Genomic DNA, 21912 nt, shown 5'->3' on the forward strand with positions numbered 1-21912 from the left:
ATTTTGTCACCCCTCTCCCCCCACCCACTGAGCGCTGTTTTGACCGGGAAAGATAATTTTAGCCACGCCAATGTTTTTTTATGGCGGAAAATATTCACGGCGCTTTAAAATTCACATTTTTTAGGTTTAATTTTATATTAAATCGGCGATCGCGAATACGCGAAACCGCGAATACAGATACCGCGAATAGCGGGGGTTTGCTGTATTTTCTTTGGAACAGATGTTAGGCTAAGAGGTTAGTAATTACTCATGTCATCTTTTGAACCCTCTTTGTGGATTATAGATACATTTGCACATTTTTATTCCATAGGGATCTCCCCTGAATTCAAGAATGCTGTCATAATTATGGTTAAGGGTTGGCTTACCTCCTTTGCTGTCTCCCTTAAATACAATCGGGTAGATCCCATCCATCCCAGGTACCTTTTTTATGTTAAGCTTCAACAATTTCCCTTCTACTTTCCTTTCAGCTATTACAAAATCATTTAGCTCCTCTTCTCTAAATAATTTTTTGTGTGAACAGATGCAAAATGCCTATTCCATAAGTCAGCAACCTGAGCAGGCTCATCAGCAGTTGAACCATTGATATCAAGTGGCCCAATGTGATTCACTACCCCCTCCTTATACTTTTAATATAATAAAAAAAGTCTTTGCTGCTGTTCTTTGCATTCTTTTTCAGTGACTTCTTGTAATCTGTCTTGGCTTGTCTAACCTCCATTGTGACATTATTACAAACTAGTTTATACCTGCCATAGGCTTCTGTATCAAATAACAATTTATTTGCATCCCACACATTTTTCTTCTCTACCACAAGTCTCTTCAGTTTGTCTGACAGCCATTTAGGTCTATGCCTTGAACAGTATTTCTTAGTTGATATGAAAAGCAAAAATGCAAAAAAGTAATTTTCAAACTGAGGAAAACAGCATAAATGTGTTTATGTGGTACGGAGGTTATTTTGACTCCTCTTCAACTTTTTTTTGCACTCTGAAACTGTTCTGTTTCTCCTAACTGTAACTGAAAGTACTTTTCAGTTACAGTTAGGAGAAAATTCAAATTCTCCATTGAAAAAGGCTTAAATGACTTTCACGTGAGGTTAAGAATATAATGACACAGATAGATATAAAATTTAGATTTATGAAATTAAATAATAAAATAGATTATTAACTTAAAAATTTTAAAAAATAATAATTGTCATAGAATCTGTAATTGGGAAGAACACACAATTTCATAGACAACACCAGCTTTTTTAAGAAAGTGTAAAAAGTTAGAGATTAGTAATCAGTATTTCTGAATGAATCTGGAATTTATTATTAACAGTGAAAGAGAGATCAAATAAATGATTAACTTGACAAAGTCCAGTAAAAGTTTGAGTGTTGTCAATTTCATATTCTAAAATGCTAAACAAGTTGTCATTTAGATGTAAAATTAATCATTTGTTTTATTGTTTTGATATGCAGATACATATCATGTGCCATACAATATTATATGATGCTATAGTTTTGCACTTTGCTATCAGTTTTGAGTTCTTTTGTCAGATCCTATTTAGAAAACTGCCAAATAAGAGGACTTCTGTTGCATTTTGAATTTTGTTGTTTCTGCTGTCCATTTATAAACTCTGATGAAGAAATTGAATAACTTTTTCCTAGAAATTTTTTTTTAAACTATAGGTGTTTTTTGATCTTATTTTTATCTATCTTCTTAATTCATTTCTTTTATAAAATTTGTTATGTTTCACCAACATTACCTTTATGAATGTGCAGTGTAATGTACAGGCATACCTCGAATAACGAATAGGATGCGTTCCACGAAATTACTTCGTTAAGCGAAACTTTGTTTTCAGAGGTAAAAATACTATGGCCAGAATAGGGATACGTTCCTACCTAAAGAAAATGAAAAGCTTTTTTTTCGAACAAAGAAAAGTTTTATTAAATGAACAGTCAACTTACATACAAAGTGAAATCACATTTTAAAATAGGAGTCCAAAGTTGATTGCTTATGCTTTTTTTCTCTTTCATTTAACAATTGCCTATACGGAGTTATTGCATTTAACACTGATCGCTTAACAATAAAACTTCTTCCTAAATCAGGATCATTTTCACTAAAAAAATTTAAAACGTTTTCAATGTCATTTAAGCACCTTTTTAAATCTTTGGTTGTTAACACTTTTTCGGCAGGAACTTCTTTAACTTCGTCTTCATTGCTAACAAGGTTTTCTAAATCTTCCACTGAAAAAACCATCATCTTCTGCATTCAATAAATTTCTAACATCCTCTTCATCGACATTTTCGAAACCTATTGATTGAGCCATCTGGATAACTTCATTTCTAATTTCTTGGATGCTATTTTCTTCTTCTAGTACAACTTCTGGCCATATTTTGCGCCAAACTCCATTTAAGCATTTCTTAGTGACTTCTTTCCAAGAACTATCAATGTTTTCAATTGCGTTTTTAATGGTGTAGTTTTTCCAAAAAGTTTTAACTGTCATTTCCTCTTTATCCTCTAGTTCATTTAAATTGCTTAATGTTCGACGCAGATAATAAGCTTTAAATGATGCTATTACTTCCTGATCCAATGGTTGAATCAGGGAAGTTGTGTTTGCTGGAAGAAACACAACTTTGACAGGAATGCATGTGTCCAACGTGTTAAGATCAGTAGGATGTCCCGGAGCATTGTCTAACAACAAAAGAGCTTTTTCTTCAAAGTTGTTTTTTTGACAATACCGTTTTACTTCAGGACAAAAGTCGTTAACAAACCAATCAGTAAATAACTCCTTGGTAACCCACGCTTTTCTATTTGCTTTCCATATTACAGGTAAATTCATTTTTATGTTACCTTTTAACGCCCTCGGATTTTCTGAATGGTAAACTAATAACAATTTTAATTTATAATCGCCAGAGGCATTTGATCCAAAGAGTAACGTTAAATGGTCTTTAGCTGCTTTGAACCCAGCAGCTGATTTTTCTTCAATAGAAATGAAGCTTTTTGTTGGTAGCCGTTTCCAGAACAAACCGCTTTCGTCAACACTGAAAACCAAATTTAGTGGAAAATTTTCACGTTCAATTATTTCCTTTAGTTTTTCTGGAAACTTATTTGCAGCTTTTCCTGTTAATTTTACACTATGAATCCTGGCCCGTTTTTTAAATTTCTCGAACCAACCACGAGAAGCCCCAAAGGTTTCCGTAATTTCTTCAATTTGTTTAGATTTCAGGTGATTAAACTGGAATATTTTTTTTATGTTAAATGGGGCTTGAAATTGCGGACTTCGTTATATCGAAGCTTCGTTATCAGAGGTAACGTTAACCGAGGTATGCCTGTATTCATCTTTGTAAGAGTATTTCCTCGAATAATTAATATAATTTATTTGTTGAAATTGAAATTTACTGTGAAAGCATAATAAAAAAACACACAGAACTATTTACATTAACTATTCTGCATTAACAATGCAGTGCTCATGTTCAAGGACTTTCCATATGTGGCATGATGTCTAAAATTTAAATTTCATCTTCCAACTCAAAGTGGCTAATCAGTTCCCTTGCTAACTGCTCTGCAGTAGGACTGAATGGTAATCCAGGTATTATTTCAAAATCGGCAGCTTGTCCTTCCTAGATATCATGGATTATGAATGCGAATGACCTTGCTCTTGTGATAATCCAAAATTATATAGAAATATTTTGCCATCTATATCCTACCTCACTTCCTTTCTGGATCACTAATCTGGTCTTTCATCTCAAAATCCAACCTTCAGCCTATCAGGTTGGCCAAATATTTTCTCTTCGCATTGTTAAATGCCAAACTTAGACATCCTATTGTGTCATCTTGACATCAACTGTGCCAAGAAATTGAAATAGGACCTGTTGCTATTCGTTGGCAATACAGAGCAGTTAGATGTTTTGTAATTCTCTTCACTAGCTAAAGTGACTTCCCTCACTGGCAAATTCCACCCAAGACTACCAGAGCTACTCCGCTCACTGGATGAATTTGACAGAATGGGTAAGAGGTTTAAGCCAGATGAAATTAATAAGGGGTGATTCCATATTAGGATGTCTTTGACAAGATCTATCAGAGTGAACATATGCACATTTGTCACCTTTGAAACTAAAGGAATCATAGAGGAGATTATTAGGGCAACTGAGATAAATTGTGGTTGAGGCAACTTATAATTGAGATTCTCTTAGAAAAAATAAGTGGGAATTAGCATGTTGTAGGTGGGAATGGACAGCATTGAGATTTGAACTGAGATAGATATATATATAAAATGAATTAGGAGGTTTGGGGAGATTTAGATCTTTTTGAAGATAAGTTTGCTGCATTACTTGGCTATTCATAATGGATTGGTGTGATGAGTTAAAAGTTGGGTTTGGAAGAGGACAGAGAATGAATGTATGAACCTCCACCTATTCTTAGTAAATCTATTCTGTGTTAATTTTTGGACACACAAGGCAAAAATATCACTAGCTCCTTGACATAATGTGGCTTAGCAGTGAGACCATAAGCATACGTATTGCTTGGACTCTCTCTCTCTTGTAATGAGCTGATAGAGTAGAGGAAGTAAGATTTATACACTAGGTAATCTGAATGCCTTCTAGCAAGTTAGAAATAGGTTCAGTCTAGTAGTTCAGCTCTACTCATGAAATGTAGGAAACATTAAATTAATGAATATTATTTACTTCATCAAAAAAAAAAAGCACTGCAGGACTGAAAAAAAGGAACAGGAAGAAATCTTGAAGGGCTTGGGAAAATGTGGTTGTGCCAAAATTCAAGCCACATTGGCTTGCCAAGTCATATGGTGGTATGTGAATTATGTTCAGGGGTAATATTGTGGAGCAATATCACATCTTTGTCAATATTTCTGTCCATTTTTCCTTGTTAGCTACATACAAATGGGACAGAAGTTTCGATTAATGTGTACCAGTAATGATGTTGCCTTTTTGGTAATAATTGGTGAGGGTTACTCAAACTAGTTCCAGAAAACTAACAGCAACTCCTTTCCAGCATTGCCATTGCATTTTTTGGCAGCTGTGACAGTGTTTTCACTGTTGAATGTTCCTTGCTCTCAGGATCAAAATAGTGAGGCCACATCCCATCCATAATCACCAGTCTTGTATGAAAAAAAAAAAAAAGTAGTTACTGTTTCATGTGATCAGAAGTTGCTATATAACTTTGAGGAAGGATTTCTCAAATTCACTTTTCTAGAAAAGTGACTAGTTGAGAACAAAATGGTTAAAAGTTGCTCTGTAACTTTGAAAAAGGATTTCTGGACTTCACTTTTCTAGAAAAGTTACTGACTGAGAAATCCTTCATGCAGAAACATAATGCATTGCATGGCCAAATAGGCATCATGATGTTTCCATAGAGCTGTACTCAGATAGAACCTCAAAAGCCAGTTTGCATATTGTTAAATGGCAATCTTCCATGATCATTTTCCCACTTTCTGCATGTTCTCCTACTTGACATTAATTATGTATCACAAACAAGGAGACGTCTCCCTAGTCAGGTGGGAAGGAGCAGCAGTGCGTAACACATGCTTCTTGATTAGACCGGGGGTTCAATCCCATCACCACCAAATACGGAGGATGCTGAAAGGTCAGGGAATGACCACCGCATATTCCCGGAGCAATATGGCCTTAGTTGCTAATGCCCCTAAAAACCAAATAACAACAACAGACAAGGATGGGTTGGCCCATTTGGTTGGGAATTGATCACTGATGGGGCTAACAGCAAATTTGGGTTATTGACTAATGGTCATGATATGATAAGGGATTTAGATCGGGCCAAAATTGTTGTTATCCACCAGGGCCAAAACCTGCCAGTCTGGTCCTGTGCACAACACTAATACACCTCTGTTTGGGAGGTGTATTAATGTTATGACTGAGTACACCATTCTCCATATATTGGGCTGATCTCCTCTTCTCCATTGCCTTTTAGAAACAAAAGTGGAGAACTATTCTGTACTCCACTGTGTGTGGATGTTGCTTCCTTCTGTTGTAAGCTGTAACAAAATGACTTACAGTTGTAGAGTTACAAAAATTTGCATAACATAACATAGATTATGATCCATCTGGAAAGAAAAAGAAAAAAAGGTATGAGTTTCTACAGTTATTCTTTCTAGATGAATATGAATCTTTACTGAACAAAATATAAATTCAATTCTTCGTAGTGTTGGATAGGTTATCAACTTGAAACTCATCTTGTTCTTTATATTTGCTCTTTTAATTCGCTTGAAAACATTGCAGATTACTACCATTATTAAGTAATGGTTACTCCTGTATCTGAACTTCTTTTGTTTCAGGTGTGTTATTCTCTGTTTTCCAACGTATATATGTGTGCATTCACTTAGTGAATGAATGTATAAATGAATATTAGTGAATACGTACTTTGAGTCTGTTTTATTTCTTTCAGAAAAAAAAGTCTGTTACTTCCACGTTCATCTTCAACAAAGTATCATAATATATTAATGAATGCACTAATTAGTGCATTCACTTATATATTCGCTTATATTCACTTATATATGTGTGCATTCTATCTAATAGCTGGTGACCAAAGTTTTAAGTTCATTATAATGTCTTGTAAACACTAATACAAGGCCTTTTTTATGACACAAATACCAATGTAGCCTAACCTTAATTAGGTAATGCCTTCATTATTTTATAGCATTGTTTAAGTGGGAATAAAGTTCCTCCTGTCTTTATGGTCATGGAGTGTTGACAAAGTATGCATGACCTGTTATCAATAGGGAGCTGCATTATTGGTTGCCATAAATTGTAAACTCCTCTTGCTATTAGGATGCCTTTCCCAGATTATAAAAGAAAATTTTAATTTTTAAAATTAAACACTAAGGCGTAACTTGACAGTTACTGTACCAGTTTCATTCCTTTCTTATGTGCTATAACAGTGCTAGCTCAGTTTCATGAATATTTGATCCTACTTTCTCATTGAAATTGCTGATTAAGATGCTAATGTCATTTCTTAATATTCATTAATATTGATAATGAGTAAGCTATAAATTATATAATCACTTTTATCTGATATTTTACTACATTCAGTTGAATTATTTGTTATGACATAGGCTCTCATTGAAGCATTGCTTAATGAAATCTGCTGCTAAAATAATTCCAGAGATGTAAACTTGTTACCATTGTTTTTAGTAATCTATCTACACTGGTGTTCAAAGAAAGTGCATCACTTAGGAATTTCACATTTCTAACCCTTTTTCGTGATGGTATGTTACATTAATTACTAGCATCACAAATAGAAATATAAACAAAAAATATTTATTAATAGTTAAGGCAAAGCTAAGTAATATTTGACAGGTGCTCTCAAAATATTCCAAAATGAGCATTTGCAACCTTTATACAACAATTTTGGTAAATTATGTATTTGTCAGAAATGTTATCAGAAGCCCGTAGTTTGCTTCAGTTTATCATTTTAAATGGAAAACAAAATAAAAAGTTCACCAGGTGCAAACTAATATTTAGTTGAACCGCCTCTGGCCCTGATGACAGCAACACACCATCGAGGCATTGACAAGATCAATTTCTCAAGATAATCAACTGATAATTCGTAGTTCCAAACATGAATTATGGCTTCCTGAAGTTCACGAAGGGTCTTTGGTTTCTTTCTGGCAACCACAGATTTCACGTGATGCCAACAGTTCTATATAGGATTCAGGTCTGGGCTGTTTCCTGGCCAGCTAAGAGTTGTGATAGACCATTCTTCCAACCATTTTTCCACATGTAACAAATGTAAACACATTACTGTTGAACCTCTAATGCAGAAATGAAATTAAAGTAAATACAGATGTGCCTACTTAAACTTTTCCCCGATGACAAGGAGCAGAGTTGTCCTGAAAGATGCAGTTACTTGGCAGGTTGAAATGGCCTCTAATGTTGGTAGCAATTTGCCTTCGTGTATAGCCAGGTATCCATTGGCATTTACGGAACCTTTTATAAAGTGCAGGTGACATACTCTGCGATACGAGCACTCCCATATCATTTGGCTTGTAGGGAATTTCACTGTAGACACCATACAGTCTGGATGGTATTCTTCACCACATCTGTGGTGAATCGTGTGTCTCCCATGCAGGTTGAATTTCTTCTCATCCGAGAAAATAACTGACTTCCACTGCTCGGGGATCCATTTGACATGCTCCTTACACCAAATTAATCGGGCCTTTTTCATTTTTTGTGAGAGCAGGGGCTACAAGTCCATTTTTGAAGAGGCATCTTCTGACTGTTACTGCACTTGCTACCACTCCTGTGTGTTCTTTCCATTCTCTTTTCAGCTCAGACGAAGAAGCTTTATGGTTTTTAAGTCATAAGCGCTTCAAAATGCTGTCCTGTTTTGACGTAGAGACTCGTTTGCAGCACTCAGTTCCTTTTTTTCCTATCAGCAGAACCAGCATTCTTGAGTTTGGAAAGATATCTACTCGCTGTCGACTGATTACAAAACACTCTATAAGCAATATGACGGGAAGAACATCCTTCCTCACGTAAAGCAATAATAGCACTCGTTCTTCGTGGCGTCAATTGCACGTAACTTTCCATGTCAATCTTATCTGATTCAATCTGTAAGAAATATTGCAGGGGGGGATGCACTTTCTTTGAACACCAGTGTACTTCCAGTGAATCTTTCCTATTAGTAAATCTATTCTGGGTTTGACCCATCTCCTTAATTACCTGTGTTAGTCTTCCTTTCTAATATGTATATTAAATATTCCATGTTTCATGTAACAATTCATCATCAAATAGTCTATTTAGTGTGTCTACTTTGCTGACATATTTTAAATAATTGTTACATGAAACATTTTATAGCCAGCAGGTTATTAAAGAGTGGATGTAATTAATTAAGAGAAGACAGTTTATGTCATGTGAAAAAAAAAATTTTTTTTCACATGGATAATGTTATCATGAAAAATACTGTTCCCTATACGTAATGAAATAATCAGCTAAATTAAAGGCTACATGGTAACTAGATGATCCAATCTTTATGCCAAAAAATTTAGGTTGAAATCTATAAAAGCAATTAGAAACTAAAATTAAATTAAATTCTAAATGATTGAAATTTTAATAGTTAGGAAAAAATGACTTGTGCACTACTGTCAAAAAATGAATTGGGAGGGTGACAACATGTTAGGAAAATGATGTAATGAAGATGACATATCTTACATGCAGTGAAGACTCATTATATGTGAGATGGTTAACTGATTAATCTCAACGTATACAACTAACTCTTCCTTTCACCCAGTGGTGAGTAAAAATGTAAGCTTTTTAGTTATGTTTATGATAAAATTTATTGTCTACCAACAATAATTTTTTTCATGTTTATTATTAGCTGGCTGCACATCACAAGCAAAACTGCAGTGGATAGAGGTGAAATAGTATTAGCATAGCCATTGCTTCCAGGGCAGTTTTTAAGAATTTGTGACTGTGGGGGGCCAAGTCAAATAGGGGCCCATTTATTGGGGCCATTATTATTGAGTATAGACTTACTGGGGGGGGGGGGAAGGATATCAATGATTTTGCAAAGAACGAATAAGGATATTGGTCAAGCTGCATTGGGCATAGAAAAATCGTATTAGCAAGTGAAAAAAAATTAAGAAATGAATTTGAAAGTATCATCAAGGAAGCATCATCTTTTGCACAGAAATGGGGTATATCTTGTCAAATAGGGGTCCATTTATTAGGGGACTTATTATTGAGTATAATATTACTATGTTACCTATTTTTAAAGGGGACTCACACTGAACTTTGCATTGAGGTCCACTTTTTCTAGTTACCTTACTGCTTGAACCATGTAAAATTATGTCATTTTCACAACATCGTTCACCTTAGAGTTTGTAATCTCTCAGCATATTCCTGTGGCCTTAATCTCATAACCATCTATAACTTTGGCTGTTTGGTATTTTCACCTTCTCCATTCATTTTTAATTTGATGATTTGCATGCAATTTTGGTGTAATTAGTGAGGAACTTATTAATTTTTAATTATGTACCGTGTTATGGAGTTTGTAACCATTAAAATTATTAGTTACTTAGAATTTCTTATTTTAATTTGTTCTGATTGTTTTTTTTTAATTTCAACTAATTTTTTGGCTTGAAGATGGGATCAAACAAATTATCTAAAAATTGTCTGCACCTTTTTTTCCAGCACTAGTATGGTTGATCATATTAGTATCAGCAAAACTAGGGCAAGATAACTCATGTTAGGCATACAGAATTAAACTAAATTTTCTTCACATTTATGAAGTGGCTTACTTAATTACATATGAAGTCTGATCAAAAAGTTCTAAGACTTTTTGTATTACAAAATCATCAGTGGAGATAGAAAGACAAGATGACAGGTAAGCGTAAAAGAGAGAGAGAGAGAGAGAGATCATGTTACTGGTTCAATCTACTTCCCACTCCACCAAACTGATAATGAGCAACAAATGTTGAAGTTCAGACATGACCTCTGTGACTGTGGGGGCCAAGTCAAATGGGTAAGGGCCTTGTGGCTTACCCATTTATTGGGGCCATTATTATTGAGTTTGAGCCATTATTATTGAAAATGATCAAGTTTTGTTTGAAGAATGAAAATCTTCAAAATGTTAAGAACTGCATTTGGTGATGCTTGTTTTGAGTATTGCTGTCATATATCAATGGACACAATTCAAAATGGCTAAGAATCTGTTGAAGATGACCAGTTGCATTCTGGGTTTTTCAGCCAACATGCCTTAAAAACCCAGACTAACTCACAAGGAAAAACTTTACTCCTTTTACCTGAGACTGGCTAACTTTACCGACAGAAGAAACCTTTAGAAATTCCTTCAGTCCATGAGAGACTCCAACCCACAGCTATTCAAATGAGTGATGACAAGTAGTGAAACCACTATACAGTCACAGAGGATACTTTAATTAGGATTACATGTTGTTAATGCCCCTTGTGCAATGTTTCAACAGATTATTACCTTACAAAGCTCATCTGGTAATCATCTTGTCACTTTTAAGGCCTTCCAGATAGGTCTCTGTCCATGGCAATTCCTCCAACGCAGAGGTTATGGTTAATTGCCAGTACTTGGCCATCATTTGTTTTAATGAGTTCTGCCTGCAAGAAGGATGAGGTCGAATTTCACCGGAAGAGGCTGAAAGGCCAAAGGATATTGTTGCAAGTCTGGTCCCTTAGTACTCCTCTTACTTTTAATGTATTACTATCCTTGTGGCTTACCACAAAAAGCGGCAGTATTTTGTCTCTGAACATTGTAGTTATATTAGCACATTGTGTGTGTGTGTGTGTGTGTGTGTGTGTGTGTGTGTGTCATAAGTATAGAGTCTGAAAAGATGGAAAAGAGAAGTACACAGTGCCTGAACTAAAAGAGGTTTAAAGTAAAGTAGTACTTTACTCAGATTTTGCCTATTTGCCATCCCTATATTCGACCTTCTTTCAAAAATTGTCTTCCCATATCTGAATACAGTGATATCTCTTTATTATTTATTTGGTAATTAGTAATTTTTCGTATATTGTTTTCTTCCATAGTCCCATTTTATTATTGCTCTTGGTTTTTAAAATTCTTTCATTTTTTCACTACTACTTTACTTCCTTTTTCTACTTTCCTTTAAACCTCTTTTAGTTCGGGCACTCTGTGTACTTTTTTTTTTTCCATCTTTTCAGGCACTATACTTAAGTTGCAAACTACACATTTTTATACTTTTGCTTCCTTTACCTCTGCCCTGCACTTTTGGAGCATTTGACATATGATCCCTTTCATAAAATTTCCCTATTTTTCTCTCAACTGCTTAGTTTGCTTCTAGACAATATAATATTACTACTATATATATATTAGTGATTCATATAGTGATTATAGTGATTCATAAATTGTTACATAAATATTCTAAACCATTGGCACTCTCTTTGGTATAATAAACATTTCCCACATAGAAAGAAAGTTGCCAGTCATACTCACTTTAAGTAACTTTCCATAATTCCCTGATGTTTGGCATGAATAGTAAAAGTGTATGGGACTGAAATGTTCCCAGAGAATTTCTGGGATGGTCAACTAGTCTCGGGCAGAAGGAGTAAGGTATTTCAGCAAACACAGAATGCACATTGGCCCACGAATACCACTTATTACAGATATGATACATAGTGGCACAATTTGGCCCAAGTTTCCAATGTGCCTGAAAACCAATAACCTGATTAAAGTATGTAATAAATCAGGTTGAGAAGTTCTTAGACTCTAACTGTTCTCAAAAGAATGGGGGAGGGATTGCAAATAAGACTAAAACCTTCACAGAGACTAACAGAACATACACTGAAAATCTGGTACCTTTGCTTTTCATTCACAAATAATGTTCTGGCATCTAAATTATGCTTTTATATATTAATATAAAAGCATATTTTGGATACCTGCATATCCAAATAGATTATTTGGATACCTATACATATAAATATCCAAAAAAAAAAAAAAAATATATATATATATATATGTATATATATATATATATATATATATATGAAAAACAATTCTTAGATTTATTCCTTACTCCAATTTTAATAATATTTGGATTGTCTTGGAAATTCATCCACTGGGAGTTATGTGTGAATGAATGAATGGATGTGATCAAGACAAATCGGCACCTTACACATTTGCAATTCTGCCTGACAACTAATTAATGAGAAATTCTGAGAAAGAAGAATAAAATTATTGTGAGGACAAGGATACCTGTATGATTATGGACCCCTAGCAGAAATGGTTATAATATAAAGACCATGAGAAAACTTTAAGGTTCTTACATATGAATGTTGTCCAAAAATTGGGAAACAATTTCTCCCCCCCCCCCCCAATTTACTACATTAAGCTTTTTATTATTGACTTCCTTCAGATGCCTTAAAATAAGTTTTGCGATTAGTCTCTCCACTCAACCCCTCCAACTTTTGAGTACAGAAATAGTAAAAAAACTTTAGTTAGGTAAAATAGCACAGTGCCCCAAATGTAAATTTAAGCTAAATCGTCATCAGTAATAATTTTTGTTGCAAAAAAAAAATTAAGAAGTAATTAGTATCTTAAGCACTTACTGTCAAATGTTAACATCATTAATTTGCCATTTCTGTAAATAAGATTCTGTCTTCTTGGTTATTATGAGTCCAATATGAGTCTGAAATAGTAATGTGTTTAGACAGTATTACCAATGTTCTCTCATAAGCTGAGCTTCAAGTGTATTATTTTAGTCATGTAGTCATTTTAATGACTACAAATATGTTGATCAATTAAATCTCTAATTCACCTATGTAATATTTCTTCATGTGAAAAATTACACTTAAATAGTTTTGATTTATAAAATAGAATAAGCTTGACTTGAAAATAAAGATGAACTTAACTGAAGATATTCGGTAAAGTTATGAAATGTCTGTTCAGTTAGCAATGATATACAAGGTGTAATAAAAAAAAAATCGGTGAATGTTGAAAAAAAAAATCTTTTTTATTCAACACATAAATGTTTGTATTGTTAATATTCTTCAATATAATCTCCTTCTGCAACCACACACTTGTTCCATTGTGCCTGCCACTGAACAAAATATTTTGGAAGTCTACTTTTTTGAATGCTTTTAGATGGTCTGTCATATTTGATCGGATTTCTCAAATCAACTTAAATCATTTTCCTTTCTTGTCCTGTTTTAATTTTGAGGATAGCAAAAGTTGCATCATGCTAGATAAGGCAAATAAAATGGGCAGAGCACAATAGGAATATTTTTGTTGGACAGTAATTGCCAGACAGTGAGTAATATGTGACATAGTACATTATCATGAAGATGCTAATCATTTCACCATTTTTTGAGTCACCATGGTGGATTGCAAGTTACTTTTTTTGTTTTCTCTCAACTATTTTGAAATGTTTCAGTAGTATGCTGCATCCTGTTTGCATTTGTTGATTGCATCAACAAATGCAATCATTTCCATGACTAACTTTCCAAGTTTACCACAAAATTTAACATTTGCATGTTAAAATTTTCAAATTTTTATCATTTTCGGTATGTGTGATGAATAAGAAAAACAGTTCTTCACTCAATGTAGTTTTTCCACTAGACTAGCATGTAATGACAAGTTAAAACTTGTGTGCATGCTCAAAGGGTATCATTATAAGCCCCATTCATAATCTTTTGGCTACTGCCTAATTCAAGAATTTAAACTCATTCACCGAAATTTTTAATAAAACCTTGTATTTAATATAGCTGAAGTTAATAAATATTTAAAATTCTCATAATCAAAGTCAAATTTTGTATATGTGCATACCATGTACATTTTATGTGTAAAATCTAATATATATCAGAATTTTAAAAATTCAAATTTTTGTTTCAGAATGACTTTGCCAATAAATCCATTGGTAATTTTTTAAAAGCTATCCTTGGTAAAGAAGGCAAAGGCAATGAAAATCAGGTAATAATATAATTTAAAAAAAAAAAATTATAATTAGTATATTGCAAAAAAAAAATGCAAACAGGAAACCATGTTTAGCTTGCTGAAGTACAGGGTGGGACACATATCATATTACAATTTGAAGTGTACTTAACTTTTGTATTATTAAATTCAGTTCTTTTGTCTTTTTTTTACGTTAGTATTAGTAGTGGCAAATGATGCATGAAAGACAGCTCTTATGTGGCTTCAGCCAAAAAAAAGAAAAGAAAAGACACTTCCCATTTTACCTGACCATCTCCTCTAACAATTGCTGGTTTTTCCTTGAATATATTCAAGCTAACATTTATACAACGCCAGATGGAAGTTTGTTCAAATAATCAATTACTTTCTGGCTGAAGGCGAATTTCCCTGTATCTATCCTGAAGAGGGTAATAAATAGTAATAGAGGCATGCGATGCAAGAAAGCAAGCATATGAGCTTATGCAGCATCAGCCAAAAAAATTCACGCAACATTCCCTGTAAAAGTTTTGTTCAGTTCCTCCTTGAATTTATTTAAGCTATCAAATTCCACAACGACAGTTGGAAGTTTGTTCCAGCAATTAATCACCCACTGGAATTCCTCTAGTCCTTGGACTCAGGGAAAGTCCCCATGGATTGGAGATGTGTAAATGTATCTTCAGTTCATAAAGGGGGGTCACAAGGAATAATGTTCTTGTAAAATGATTTACAAGAACATTATTTGAATTTATGCTTTCTTGTGTGTGTGTAGTCTAAGCAAGAGGAAGGATTCCATTAAAAAATTAGCTTACTAAATCCATTCAAAGCTTTAAACACCTCACTCAGATCTCTTTGCAAGTGCCTAATCTCCAGATGCTGCAATTTGTAGAACTAAAGCCTTCCCTGGTAATAGCACCCTTTTGTGTTTTCTTCACTCTTATTATTGCTCTTCTCTGCATCCATTCCAACAGTTCCACATTCTTAAAAAAAAAAAAGCTTCCAGACTTTTATGCAGTACTCAAGATGTGGTTTAACCATTGCCTTATACAACAGGATAATTACCTTCTTATCCCTGCTGGCAAAATTCCAGTGTATCATCAACAAAATGCCCACGAGCTATCTTGCACTTCCCAGAGAACGTTATATCTGACTGCACAGTTACCACAGGTCTTTTTCATTCTACACTAGCCTCTGTGTTGTACCGTGAAGATGGTACATTGATCTGGGATTACTGCTACCCTTATGACGTACCTTGCAGTGGTAGTCCAAGAAGAGTAGTGCCCATTGATAAACACTGTCTTCACCCACTCAACCATCCCTTTATCCATAGCAATAATTTGTGCTCAGTGCCACACCGTTTCACAACTAATATAATTACCACGAGTAATTATATTTTTAATGATTAGTTCAAATCATTTATTAGTTTTGTTTTTATTGTTCATTATTTTTATGTATTTGTTGTAAATCACGGGATCTATGAGAGAGAAGGGGGGGGATAATTTTGAAACTTTATTTTAAACATGGTTCCATTACATTTGCCTATTGTATGTGAATTTGAGAGAGAGCGAGCGAGCAATGCAACATAAAAGATGTACCCAACCACTGAACAATAATGTCACCACTTATTGAGAATTTCTGTACAGAAGAAAATGTAAATATCTGATTAAAACATTGGAAACAGTTCCAGCAATGAGTAACGTTTTCTGGCGCTATAGTACAATAGTGTACTAAATGATTTACAAGAACATTATTAACAGACAAATATTAGTCAGGAAAGTATGAGAAGAATCTTGAACTAGGATCTCCAGTTATTTCCATTTAAACTCCAACTTATCCTGAACTCAAAATATGTAATTATGATTTAAAAAAAATTAAAAACTCTGTTATGCCACGTGATATAGTTTTAAATGTTTACGGAAGTGAATTGCGTAACATGGTTTCACCACTTCAAGCCTCCAATAAGCAAAATGGTGGTATTGCACCGGTTGATGAGAGCTATCTACCACCTACTTAATATACTGGTGTGCAAAACCCTAAGGACCAACACTATTTCTAAAGGTTACAACTACAAAATTAAATGAAACAGCCTGTGGCAATTTGTATAACTGTGACCGTTCAGTAGAAAGCTGGTGCACATGCAAAAATTTGAATCGTGATGAGAGGGCTCACATAAACAGATAAAAGCAGCAGTTCAGCAGTTATGTGCAAATTACTGAATGGTGAGCACGATTGTTACAGACGTTAGATTGGTTTCATACAGTGCTACAGACACGAAATGGCCAGTAGACAACATCTGGACAACTTTATCTGGGGTCGAATAATTAGGAAGCTCGAGGAAGGTTGAAGTGCGAAGAAGTGTGGCTGCAGAGTTCTGTATTGCCCATAGCATCATCTCACAAGCGTGGTCACCTTTCAGAATGATAGATACAGCTGTTCGAAGGACCAGTGGTGGTCATCCACAAAAAACAATGCCTGACAGGCCAAAAGGGACCGACACCAGACAGCAGGATCCATTGCAAACCAGCTACACAGGAGCATGGGACGCAGGATATCGCAGTTTACTGTGACCAGACGACTCCAGAAAGGTGGACTGTTTTCCCGACAGCCAGTACACTGTCCCTTTAACACCTGCCTATCAGAGACATCATTTACAGTGGTGCATCGAACACAAGGACTGGACAACAGTGCAATGGGGTAAGGTACTCTTTACTGATGAGAGTAGATTCAGTATCAGCAGTGATTCTGGATGTCAGCTAATCTAGCAAGAGGTTGGCACACAGTTTCACCCCACAAACATCACTGAAAGGGATCGATATGGCAGTCGAGGTGTTCTCGTCTGGGGAGGCGTTATCTTGGATGGATGTACACAACTCCAGATACAAGGTGGTGCTGTATCCGGTGCACGCTACTGTACTGAGGTAATTCTTCCCTGTGTGCATCTGTTCCGAGGTACCATTGACCCCAAGTTCGTGTTTTTGTATGAAAACGTCACACCCCATCACACTGCAGCTGTTGATATGATTTTGGAAAGTGAGGACATTGTTTGTGTGGATTGGCCTGCCCATTCTACTGATCTAAATCCCATCGAACACATATGGGACGCTCTGGGGAGATGCCCAGCAGCACGTCCACACCTACCAGAAAATATTCGCCAGCCGAAGATGGTGCTGACAGAGGAATGGACTGTGTTACCGCAAGAACTTATCAACAACATTGTTCTAAGTATGGACAAGTGGTGCAAAACCTGCATCGACATTAGGGGTAGCCATATCTCCTACCGAGGACCACCTCTTCCCTTTGTTACATCTTTGGCAGTGATGCATCTGTATCGTGGCAGCCAGTGCTATGTTGCCATTTTTGAATAAAGTCCCTCTGTACCGTTTTGTTTCCGTTGTTGCGTCGGTGTTGTTTCCTTCATTTCTGTACCTCACGAGGTTCCTTTGGTATTCTTTTCCCATATCCAGGCCACTCCTATGAGAAGCTACAGGTGAAAACCTGACTGGTCCTTAAATTTTGCACACCAGTGTACTAATTGGTTAATACACTGTTGACAGCAGTTGATGTAACAAGGAACCCCCTAAAAAAAATAATACAGTAAAATCTCGTTAATACAAACTTGGTTTATACAAAGTACTCGTTTATATGAAGCACATACCATTCCCCTGCGAAAGGATAGGCCTTTCTATGTATATATATTCGTTTATTACAAAATTCGGTTAATATGTATTACCAAGTTCTTTTTCACTCCATGAGAAATAAATATTGTAATTTTGTATGTTTAATACAAATCTTGGCAGAGCAATCTGATTATTGTCTGCAGCCACCTGGCTCTCTACTTCCCAAAGGATGGCACTGACTTGTTAGAAATTAGTTTTGCGTAAACAAAAGCAGTTTATGGTAGCTACAGCATCAAGTGCACTCTGAAAAACATCTTTCTGGAGGATGAGTTGTTAAATTAACAAAAGAAAAATAAGTTTTTCTAAGTTGTTTACATGCACTCCCTCGCTCTCCACAGGAATAGGTTGCAATTGTTACCCAGTTCAAAGAGTCTTTTGCTATCATATACAGCAATCTATTTTTTGTGCCATTTTATCTCAGCTGACATCTTTTTCGGAACTTGTGTCTTTAAATAATTTGTTTATATTAAATCTTATCTAGCAGTGTTATGGTGGCAAAACATAGATGGACAGAATTAAGCCTGGAAATGAAACTAAAAATTGTACAAGAGGCCGATAGGATGGAAAGAAGCAAAACGGACATTGCACAGGAATACAACATCCCTTTACCTACTTTATCTACAATACTGAAAAACCGAAAAAGACTTGAAGTGCGTGACACTGGAGCAGTGATGAAAAATAGGAAACAAATTCGTGGTGCAAAACACGAGGAGCTTGAAACAAAACTTTTCGACTGGTACCAACAAATGCGTGCATCTAATTTTCCAATATCAGGTCCGATTTTGCAAGAAAAGGCAAATTATTTAGCTCAGCAACTTGGGATTAGTGACTTCAAATGCAGTAGTGGCTTGCTCCAAAGATTTGAAAACAGAAAAATTCAGGAAACGAATGCCTTGATCCAGTAGTTGTAGTAAACTGGTGGTATTGGGGGGAAAAAACAACAGCCGTATATTTGTCAACTTAAGTGTCTCGGCAGAATGTGCTGTACAACGGTCTAGAATTATCAAAATGTTCCTTTTTTCTGAAGCCATTCATTCTTCTGTCCAATTTTGATAACCGAGACTGAAAAATTTTGACCGTAAGCCAAGCATTTCTATTGGCCTCATAATCACAAGGAAGTTGGTTAACTGCTTTAAAACATCTTGGCTTGGAAAACTTACCAATCACAAGTGGGTGTAGTTTTGTACTGCCATCTGAATTGCAGCATAACAGAACAGTGTCTGTTTACTTAATTTTCACCATGACAAGACTCTCCTTGAACAGAAAATGTTTTGTTTGGCAAAAAATTATAAAATAAACCTGTCTCGTTGAGATTAAAAATATCCTTTGCCTCATATTTTTCAAGGATGGACCATACAGAACATCACCAGTCTGTAGTCTTTTCTTTGTCGACTAATCCGGACTCACCGCAAACATTTGGTTTTGCGAAATGTTTGCGGAAATGTCTCCAAATCCTCAATTTCAGTTTTAAGGCATTTTAGTCTTGCACTCCACATGTCCTTGATTTTTAAGTCCTCTTAACTCCCTTTTAAATTGTGCTTCATGTGAGCTGTAAAGTTAAAGAACAGCAGTTATGTGTGTTAAAAGAGCTGCATGTGGCTCACGAGCCGCAGGTTGCTGACCCCTGTCCTATGCCGACTTCTTTTCTTCCTCTTGCTGAATGACGTTTCTGAAGCAGTCATGAATCGACGTATTTTTTCTGGATCGAAGCGGGTTAGCAGTGGGCCTACAATTTTAAGAAACAGTAGTGAAGAAACTGTTTTTTTTTCAACGGAGTGTTGGTTGGGCTGGTGATCAGATTCACATGTGAAAATCCTCGTTCACATTCACTCAATGAAATTGGCATCGTACTCAGAGCGTTCGTAAAATTCTTCTGAAACCTTCTTATCAATTAGGTATCTCCGAAATCTACGAATTGTATCTCTTTCATTTAACTGTAACCTAATTGGCAATTTTCTAACTTCACTTTCACCAAATACCAACAGTTCATGTTTAGAAGGTTTAATACCTTCGTTGTCCTCATTTTCTGTTTCTCGTCATTAGTATTGTCACTAGTTCTTAAATTTGAATTCCCCCCCTTTTTTTTTTTTTGAAACTTTCCAAAATGTCAGTGTCATTTGGATATTCAGGTACTGCAACCATGTAAACAGAGATAGGGAAAATTTACAGAAAAATGTGGATAATACACTTCCGTGAAACAACAGATGATTATTTGTCAGGGTAAAAGAAAATCATTTTTCTAATTCTCGAACGGGGCGCTTACAGTTGATTCACAGAGGTGTCCAACCTACTGCCCATGAGGAAAGTGAACTAAAACAGCATTTTAAATTTTGTTAATTATGAAAAACATTTTCTAATTAAATGTTTTGTTCAGTAAATGTAATCGTGTATTGTACTTAATAAAAATTTTACTTTTACATGCAACAAGATATGGAAAATGTAACACAAGAAATCTAACTTGGAATATTTTTCGAATATGACCCCTGTACAGGAAAAGGTTGGACACCACTGTAGTAGAAGGTAGGCCCGAGCCCATTGGGAATATACCTTGATCTGCTCACTCTTGACTAGCGCAACTCCTCCATATTTGGGACAGGTGGTCAGATAGGTTTTGCCAGGTACCACTAAGTTGTAGAATGCTTTAGCTCTCTTAATTCACGCAGCAGCACTAATTGCCTGAAGGCCAGAAATGCGAACAGTTAATTTTCTCCTAATCCGTTCGCTATATGAAAACTTTCTTCGTTCAACGGAAACTATTTTAAATGTAACTTCCAAGTGGAATTCAAAATAATTTGCTATAAAAGGACTTTGTTAAACAGAGGCCCGACTGAGTAATTTAGAATTATAAAAATTGTTATACAGTTTTATATAGAAAATATCTTAACAACAGACAGTAAAAAATGCAAATTTAGTTAAATAATTTTAAGTTTATTTGAATAGTAGGTAAACATGTGAAAAGAATTTACGGAATATTACAAATTTCTAAGTGTACTGCATCCAAATGTCACACGTCATTGTTAATAAAGGTGCAGTTATGCCGTACTGTTGTGTACCGTCCCAAAAAAAAAGCACTGGTTATTAATCAACTGCTTCAGAAAGATTGGCTTTGGAGAGAACATCATCAAAAAACATGATCCAGCAGACAAATGTGATAGCAACAGTGAGGAATGGAGGAATTTGATGGAGCATATGAATTTTTTTGATGAATTTGAAGAGTTTGTGAAGGTGGATGATGAAGTTGCTACCACTGCAACGGCAACACTTGAAGAGTTGCTGGGTACCAAACAAAACGATGCTGTTTTTGTTACCAGCGAAAGTGAAGATGCGCACACACTGCCATCTAAAAAAGATGCCCAAAATGCATTAAACATAATAGAGAATGTCTTGACCTGCAGTAACATTGATAAAGAAACAACTATTGCATTTGATAACATTGTGCTGTAGTTAAAAATGCATATAGGACAAAAACTGTGCAAACAACATTGGATTCTTTCTTTAAATTAGATTAATTTATTAAAAAGTTAATGGTTTGTATGATTACTGTAATTATTTTTACAGTAATTCCTTTTATAATTACTGTAATTATTTTTACTGTGATACTAAAATATTGTATATATCAAAATATATACTGTACAATATTTTCATTTCTGTTAATATTGCTTTTCTCTAAGTTTATTATACAAATAAAATAAAATCTTTAAAAAATATATTATTCCTATTATTGTATTGTTAGATAGGGCTTTCGTTTTTATTTTATTTTATTTTTATTATTTTATTTTATTAATTTATTTTTGATATTATTATTTATTATTATTCTTGGATATACGGTATGTAACAAAAAAAAATAATAATA

General features: G+C 34.9%; 1 protein-coding gene across 1 annotated transcript in view; it reads left to right on the forward strand.

Moving 5' to 3' along the window:
* LOC150077530 (transcription intermediary factor 1-alpha-like) overlaps positions 1–21912 on the forward strand; it is a 337193-nt gene that overhangs the window by 245649 nt on the left and 69632 nt on the right. Inside the window, exon 10 of the mRNA XM_090385676.1 lies at positions 14329–14406. Coding sequence (XP_090241802.1) covers positions 14329–14406 — 78 coding nt within the window. The remainder of the gene's footprint in view (positions 1–14328; positions 14407–21912) is intronic.

Source organism: Mastigoproctus giganteus, chromosome 12 (assembly GCF_048544385.1).
Source record: "Mastigoproctus giganteus isolate SK-2022 chromosome 12, ASM4854438v1, whole genome shotgun sequence".
NCBI classification, from domain to species: Eukaryota; Metazoa; Arthropoda; class Arachnida; order Uropygi; family Thelyphonidae; genus Mastigoproctus; species Mastigoproctus giganteus.